We start from the raw sequence: 9,101 nt of genomic DNA on the forward strand, positions 1-9,101 counted from the left end.
GTGTGACAAGGTACAGAATGGCAGGCAGGCTCAGGGTCAGGGCAGACAGAATGGTCAAAACCGTGAAAACTCGAAAAAGACAAGAGCAAGGGGAAAACTGCTGGTAGGCTTGACGTACAAAACTAACTGGCAACAAACAAAAAGAGAACACCGGTATAAATACACTGTGGATAATGGGGAAGATAGGTGACACCTGGAGGGGTTGGAGACAAGCACAAAGACAGTTGAAACAGATCAGGGTGTGACACTATGAATGGTGGATAGAGGGCAGGATAGACAGACTGGTTGACAATATTATGGTATAGTAAAAGTTAGCGCGTGGAAAAGCATAGTGCACATTAATGTATGGGAGGCGCATGCAAGCAGATGAGGAAATTTGGCTAGGATGGAAGAAATTATATAAGAAATCTGCAAAAGAGCTAATGTAAACCAGGGAAAAAACACACTACCCTCCCCTGTGCCCAATAAAAAAAACACACAACCCTCCCCAAAGCAAAAAAATATGTTTGATAACCCTCCCCTATTTTGGACCTCAGTAAATGTGTTTTGTCCTTAAGTAGCTGCCATTTGTTAACTGTCAAATCCAGTGTGACCGTCATTCCCAGGCAGCCAATGATATGAGCTCCCCTTCCCCCCCTCTTTTCCTCCAGGGTCCGTGCTACATCAACTTTGATCGCTTCCCCTTCGACCAGGCTCTGGCTGATGAGGAGTTCTCCGGCTGGGACAAAAACCTCTGACTTGAACCAGAACCTGAACCAGACCAAGTGAGTCAGAGTTCAGAGGTCACGGGTTCACTGATAGATTTATCCAGATCAGACTACTTCTTGGTGACCTTGGTTTACCCCTTACCTTTAAGACTCTGTAAGCAATGTAGGGGTAGGGATGAGACTATGCCCAAAGCCATTAATACACATGGTCAGATTCTGACTACTTTTTACTAAGGCTCTGATTTCTCCATGCTGGCTTCACAGAATCCTCTGGTGGCTGCTCTGGCACTTTAATAAAGTAAGAAATACTGTACAACACAGAGAGGCATGAAGGAAACGTGTGAATATGAACAGACTCTCCTATACACACACCTGTGTAACTTGACACGTGTGCTCATTGAAAGCTGTATGTGTGTGTTGTGCCCAAAAGAAAGATGAATTAATAAAAAATGTTGGATGCAATGTCTCATGCTGGACAAAGATATGGTTTTACCATTGACCCTTATTGTACTTTGTAATTTAGGATGGCATTATTGTTAGTCTCTATTCCTTGTAACATATACTGTCTGTATAGAATACTCAATGTGTGTGTTTCACTTTACAATAAATGTATACGTCACCAATGACCCTTAAATGTATACATAGAGGAGAAAAGGTGCTTTAGTGCATGTCAACACTGGGGGGTGGAGGCTGAACAGGAATGCAGAGTCTGTTCTAAATGGAATCCTATACTGTAGTTTGGTACAGAGCACAGGTTTGGTATGAAGTCAAGTACTATGTAGTATTTGAACATCATTACACACTTCCTCAGTGTCTGTTAGCTTGACAAAAGCTATTTTACTTGACTGTGATGAATCAATCAAGTCATCAGACCTCTAAGGACAAACAACTCTTATCAGGAGGGAATAACAAAACAACAAATCAATATGCCTAATCTGTGATGGTGGTCTGAAGTACATCTGATTTATATTGGATTAAAAAGGAACTGGATGATTGATCAACATGTTTGGTCCAAGGGGTGTACAAATTGCCATTGACAATACTACTATTATGATTAATAATATGTTTTATATGCTGCCAAGGACAGCTTCCAGTGTTTGTTACTACTGTTTTTTATTTGTGTATATCTGCCAGGCCATCTTTGTATACTGAACAAAAATATAAACGAAACAGTGTCGGTTTCATGTTTCATGAAGTCAAATAAAAGATCCCATTAATGTTCCATACACACAAATTTGTTTACATCCCTATTAGTGGGTATTTCTCCTTTGCCAAGGAAATCCATCCACCTGACAAGTATGGCACATCAAGAAGCTAATTAAACAGCATGATCATTACAAAGGTGCACCTTGTGCTGGGGACAATAAAAGGCCATTCTAAAATGTGCAGTTTTGTCACAGAACACAATGATGTCTCACTTTTTGAGGGAGAGTGCAATTGGCATGCTAACTGCAGGAATTCTACCAGAGCTGTTGCCAGAGAATTGAATGTTCATTTGTCTACCATAAGCTGCCTCCAATGTTGTTTTAGAGAATTTGGCAGTATGTCCAACCGGCCTCACAACCGCAGACCACGTGTATGGCGTCGTGTGGGCGAGTGGTTTGCTGATGGCAATTTGAATGCACAGAGATACTGTGATGAGATCCTGAGGCTCATTGTCTAGCCATTCATCCACCTCAATCACCTCATGTTTCAGCATGATAATACACAGCCCCATGTCGCAAGGATCTTTACACAATTCCTGAAAGCTGAAAGTGTCCCAGTTCTTCCATGGCCTGCATAATCACCAGACATGTCACCCATTGAGCATGTTTGGGATGCTCTGGATCGACGTGTATGGCAGCGTGTTCCAGTTTCCAGCAATATCCAGCAACTTCACATAGCCATTGAAGAAGAGTGGGAAAACATTCCACAGGCCACAATCAATAGCCTGATCAACTCTATGCAAAGGAGATGTGTCGGGTTTTCTGATCCACGCCCCTACCTTTTTTTTAAGGTATCTGTGACCAACAGATGCATATCTGTATTCACAGTCACGTGAAATCCATAGATTAGGGCCTAATGAATTTATTTCAATTGACTGATTTCCTTATATGAATTGTAACTCAGTAAAACCTGTGAAATTGTTGCATATTGCATTTATATTTTGTTCTTAAGACTCGGCTGGTTAAATCAAATCAAAGTTTATTTGTAACGTGCGCCGAATACAACAGGTGTAGACCTAACAGTGAAATACTTACTTACAGGCTCTAACCAATAGTGCAAAAAAGGTGTTAGGTGAACATTAGGTAAGTAAAGAAGTAAAACAACTGTAAAAAGACAGGCTATATACAGTAGCGAGGCTATAAAAGTAGCGAGGCTACATACAGACACCAGTTAGTCAGGCTGATTGAGGTAGTATGCACATGTAGATATGGTTAAAGTGACTATGCATATATGATGAACAGAGAGTAGCAGAAGCGTAGAGGGGTTGGCGGGTGGCGGGATACAATGCAGATAGCTCGGTTAGCCAATGTGCGGGAGCACTGGTTGGTCGGTCCAATTGAGGTAGTATGTACATGAATGTATAGTTAAAAAGTGACTATGCATATGTAAATAAAGGTTAAATAAATAAATACAGGGCATTCAGAATGTATTCATACCACTTGACTTAATAAATAGATTTTTTTTTCTCACCCGTCTACACACAATACCCAATAATGACAAAGTGAAACGTTTGCACATTTTTGGAAAATGAAATACAGAAATATCTAATTCACATAATTATTTATGCCCCTTTGTCAATACTTTTAGAAGCACCTTTGGCGCTGATTACAGCTTTGAGTCATTTTAGGTATGTCTGTATGAGCTTTGCACGTCTAGATTTGGGGATTTTCTCCAATTACTCCTTGCAGATCTTTTCTTTTGTGGAAAGACTTGAAGATTGCTGTGAACCACCACTCCCGATCTATCTTAACGTTAAATCGGGAGCGTCTTTCCACAGATTTTCAAAGGTCTTCAAATCTGGGCTTTTCACATTCTTGTTCTTAAGACATTCCAGGGCTGCGTTTCAAACTCATAACAAAACACACTCTCCTCCACTTACCCGAGCCTTGTGCCCTAGGGGGAATCCCCGCGGCCATCTTTGTCGTTGGGCCAAATGATTAGCCAAGCAAGGGAAGTTATCAATGTAAGCCTCTCAGCCCTCATTTTTGATTGAGTTTGCGAGTGTACAATTATGTTCACTCCGGAGCCTGAAACACCCCATAATTCAATTCGTAATGATTGTACAACTGCTAAGAAAACTCAAAAAATTAAAACCAACATTAATATTGAGAAGTAAACATACAAGTGTAAGTAAAACTCTTCCAAACATGATTATTTGGTAAAGTTATCAGGGGTAGTAACTAGCATAATTTATTTGACTATTTCTTTCACACACACACCACATTGGCTAGGTTAGCAAGCTAGGTTAGCTAGCTAGCTAACTAGCCACATCTAGCACAAGCTCACTACTAAACTGACCTGACAATCCTACTATCGTGGACACTTGCCTCCAAGCAGCATTTTTTGTGTTTATGCCCCTGTAGCTGTCAGCAATTGTGTCAAAAAGACACGGTTTTGAGGATACTGCGAAAATGATTCTCTCCTCCATGTGTCCAACTGCATGCGACCAGCTGCAAAAGGTACCTGCATCAGTATAGTTGCCTAGCTGCGCACAATGTTGTGATGCAATGAAGCAGTCGGTGTGTTCGAAGGGTAAGGTCGAAGCAGGTTCTCATCAAGGAGTTGCATTTATTTGACTCCATTCATTGTTCCCTCTATCCTTAACAGTCTCCCAGTCCATACTGTTGAAGAGCATCTCCATAGCATGATACTGCCACCACCATGCACCACAGTAAGGATGGTGTTAGAGCTGTGCCTGGTTTTCTCCAGACATAGTGCTTTGCATTCAGGCCAAAAAGTTCCCATTTTGTCTCATCAGACCACATAATATTTTGCCCTATGATCTCAGTGTCTTTCACATGCCTTTTTGCAAACTCCAGGCATGCTGTCATTTGCCTGTTTGTCAGCAGAGGCTTCCGAGAGGCCACTCTCCCATGAAGCCCAGATTTGTGAAGCGCTGTAGAGACGGTTTTCCTTCTGGCAGTTTATCTCAGCCAAGAACCCCTCATGTTAAATGTGCAACCAGAGGGAAAAAAATTTAGATCACCTGTACTCCAAAGCTCTCCCTCGCCCTCCATTTGGTAAATCCGACCACAAATCTATCATCCTAATTCCTGCTTACAAGCAAAAATTTAAGCAGGAAACACCAGTGACTTGGTCTATATAAAAGTGGTCAGATGAAGCAGATGCTAAACTACAGGACTGTTTTGCTATCACAGACTGGAACATGTTCCGGGATTCTTCTGATGGCATTGAGGAGTACACCACATCAGTCACTGGCTTTATCAATAAGTGCATCGAGGATGTCGTCCCCACAGTGACTGTGCGTACATACCCCAACCAGAAGCCACGGATTACAGGCAACGTTCGCCCTGAACTAAAAGGTAGAGCTGCCGATTTCAAGGTGGGGGACTCTAACCCGGAAGCTTAGAAGAAATCCTGCTATGCCCTGCGACGAACCATCAAACAAGCAGAGCGTCAATACAGGGATAAGATTGAATCATACTAAACCGGCTCCGATGCTTGTCTTATCTGGCAGTGCTTGCAAACTATTACAGACTACAAAGGGAAGCACAGCCGCGAGCTGCTCAGTGACACGAGCGTATCAGATGAGCTAAATCACTTCTATGCTCGCTTCGAGGCAAGCAACACTGAGGCATGCATGAGAGCATCAGCTGTTCCAGACGACTGTATGATCATGCTCTCTGTAGCTGACATGAGTAAGACCTTTAAACAGGTCAACATACACAAGGCTGCGTGGCCAGACGGATTACCAGGACGTGTGCACTGGGCATGTGCTGACCAACTGGCAGGTGTCTTCACTGATATTTTCAACATGTCCCTGATTGAGTCTGTAATACCAAAATGTTTCAAGCAGACCACCATAGTCCCTGTGCCTAAGAACACAAAGGCAACCTGCCTAAATGACTACAGACCTGTAGCACTCACATCCGTAGACATGAAGTGCTTTGAAAGGTTGGTAATGGCTCACATCAACACCATTATCACAGACACCCTAGACCCACTCCAATTTGCATACCGCCCAAACAGATCCACAGATGATGCAATCTCTATTGCACTCCACACTGCCCTTTCCCACCTGGACAAAAGGAACACTTATGTGAGAATGCAATTCATTGACTACAGCTCAGCGTTCAACGCCATAGTACCCTCAAAGATCATCACTAAGCTAAGGATCCTGGGACTAAACACCTCCCTCTGCAACTGGATCCTGGACTTCCTGACGGGCTGCCCCCAGGTGGTGAGGGTAGGTAGCAACACATCTGCCACGCTGATCTCAACACTGGAGCTCCACAGGGGTGTGTGCTCAGTCCCCTCCTGTACTCCCTGTTCACCCATGACTGCATGGCCAGGCACGACTCCAACACCATCATTAAGTTTGCAGACGACACAACAAGTGGTAGGCCTGATCACCGACAACGACGAGACAGCCTATAGGGAGGAGGTCAGAGACCTGGCCTGGTGGTGCCAGAATAACAACCTATCCCTCAAAGTAATCAAGACTAAGGAGGTGATTGTGGACTACAGGAAAAGGAGGACCGAGCACGCCCCCATTCTCATCGACAGGGCTGTAGTGGAGCAGGTTGAGAGCTTCCAAGTTCCTTGGTGTCCACATCAACAACAAATTAGAATGGTCCAAACACACCAAGACAGTCGTTAACCTCTCTAGGGTAGGTGGGACGAAAATCGTCCCACCTACTCAACAGCCAATGGAATCCCGTGGCGCGTTATTCAAATACCTTAGAAATGCTATTACTTCAATTTCTCAAACATATGACTATTTTACACCATTTTAAAGACAAGACTCTCGTTAATCTAACCACACTGTCCGATTTCAAAAAGGCTTTACAATGAAAGCAAAACATTAGATTATGTCAGCAGAGTACCCAGCCAGAAATAATCAGACACCCATTTTTCAAGCTAGCATATAATGTCACATAAACCCAAACCACAGCTAAATGCAGCACTAACCTTTGATGATCTTCATCAGATGACAATCCTAGGACATTATGTTATACAATACATGCATGTTTTGTTCAATCAAGTTCATATTTATATCAAAAACCAGCTTTTTACATTAGCATGTGACGTTCAGAACTAGCATACCCACCGCAAACTTCCGGTGAATTTACTAAATTACTCACGATAAACGTTCACAAAAAATATAATTATTTTAAGAATTATAGATACAGAACTCCTTTATGCAATCGCTATGTCTGATTTTAAAATAGCTTTTCGGTGAAAGCACATTTTGCAATATTCTGAGTAGATAGCCCAGCCATCACGGGCTAGCTATTTAGACACCCACCAAGTTTAGCCCTCACCAAAGTCAGATTTACTATAAGAAAAATTGGATTACCTTTGCTGTTCTTCGTCAGAATGCACTCCCAGGACTTCTACTTCAATAACAAATGTTGGTTTGGTTCAAAATAATCCATAGTTATGTTCAAATATCCTCTGTTTTGTTCGTGCGTTCAAGACACTATCCGAAGGGTGACGAAGGGTGATGCGCCCGACGCGTTTCGTGACAAAAAAATTCTAAATATTCCATTACCGTACTTCGAAGCATGTCAACCGCTGTTTAAAATCAATTTTTATGCGATTTTTCTCGTAAAAAAGCGATAATATTCCGACCGGGAAACCCTGTTTACGTTCAAAGACAGAGAAAATAAAAACATGGTGTCGCCTCGTGCACGCTCCTCAGTCTCATTGTCCTCTGATCGACCACTATCCAAATGCGCTAATGTTTTTCAGCCAGGGGATCCACAGACATTATTCACCGGTTTGCCGCCTTCTGAGAGCCTATGGGAGCCGTAGGAAGTGTCACGTTACAGCAGAGATCCTCAGTTTTCAATAAAGAGAGTGTAGAAGCCCAAGAAATGGTCAGACAGGCCACTTCCTGTAAGGAATCTTCTCAGGTTTTTGCCTGCCATATGAGTTCTGTTATACTCACAGACACCATTCAAACAGTTTTAGAAACTTTAGGGTGTTTTCTATCCAAAGCCAATAATTATATGCTTATTCTAGTTTCTGGGCAGTAGTAATAACCAGATTAAATCGGGTACGTTTTTTATCCGGCCGTGCAAATACTGCCCCCTACCCTAGAGAGGTTAAGAGGGCACAACAAAGCCTATTCCCCCTCAGGAAACTAAAAAGATTTGGCATGGTCCTGAGATCCTGAAAAGGTTTTACAGCTGCTACATCGAGAGCATCCTGACTTGTTGCATCACTGCCTGGTATGGCAATTGCTCGGCCTCTGACCGCAAGGCACTACAGAGGGTAGTGAGTACGGCCCAGTACATCATTGGGGCTAAGCTGCCTGCCATCCAGGACCTCTACACCAGGCCGTGTCAGAGGAAGGCCCTAAAAATTGTCAAAGACCCCAGCCATGCCAGTCACATAATGTTCTCTCTACTACCGCATGCCAATCGGTACCAGAGTGCCAAGTCTAAGAATAAAAGGCTTCTCAACAGTTTTTACTGTAGCCGACTATTTGCATTGTGTGCCCCCCCAACCCCCCCAACATGGCCATCTGCTGGAACAGATCATGCACTTCTCTCAGCCTGGTCTTGTCAGGGATTTCTTCGTCGTCAGACGATATGGCGAAATCACCGTCGGAAAATGAGGACCAATATGCAGCAGAGTTGAGATAGTTCATTTTGAACGTTCAATGAACTCAAAACGAACATACAAAAATAACAAAATAAACTCACGATATACATACAGTCCTGTTAGGCTCACTCACGCTAAACAAGAAACAATCTCCCACCAATACACAGACAAACACACCCAACTAATATAGGACTTCCAATCAAAGCCAACACCAAACAGCTGCCTTCAATTGGAAGTCCACCCCAATTAACTCAACATCGAAACAGATTACCTAGACTAAACATAGAATTACATAAACAAGGAACAGTGCCCAAAAACCCCGGAATACATAAATCAAATGCCCTTTTTAGAAAAACCACCATCCCGAACCACATAAACCAAATACCCTCTGCCACGTCCTGACCAAACTACAATAACAATTAACCCTTATACTGGCCAGGACGTGACAGGTCTCTAGCTCTACCAACTCCTTTTGCCTTCTTTTTATCTCACACAGTGCCCAGCGGGATGACTGCCCCTCGGTCTGCAGGCTCTGGGACAGCTCCCCCCAGCCTTCACCCCCATTCTCTATCAGCGTGTCCAGCTGCTTCTCGGTCACCTCCTTGCCCATGATAG

General features: G+C 43.1%; 1 protein-coding gene across 4 annotated transcripts in view; it reads left to right on the plus strand.

The window, feature by feature from the left end:
* Positions 1 to 1,929, plus strand: part of LOC115174456 (cGMP-dependent protein kinase 2) — a 49,577-nt gene extending 47,648 nt beyond the window's left edge. For 3 of the 4 annotated variants that reach the window (XM_029732993.1, XM_029732990.1, XM_029732989.1), the window contains one exon: positions 651 to 1,929. In XM_029732993.1, coding sequence (XP_029588853.1) covers positions 651 to 737 — 87 coding nt within the window. In that variant the 3' untranslated portion in view covers positions 738 to 1,929. The remainder of the gene's footprint in view (positions 1 to 650) is intronic. The other variant, XM_029732992.1, reaches the window with a different exon arrangement.
* The last annotated feature ends 7,172 nt before the right edge of the window (positions 1,930 to 9,101 follow it).

The sequence above is a fragment of the Salmo trutta genome, chromosome 35 (genome assembly GCF_901001165.1).
Source record: "Salmo trutta chromosome 35, fSalTru1.1, whole genome shotgun sequence".
Taxonomy (NCBI): Eukaryota; Metazoa; Chordata; class Actinopteri; order Salmoniformes; family Salmonidae; genus Salmo; species Salmo trutta.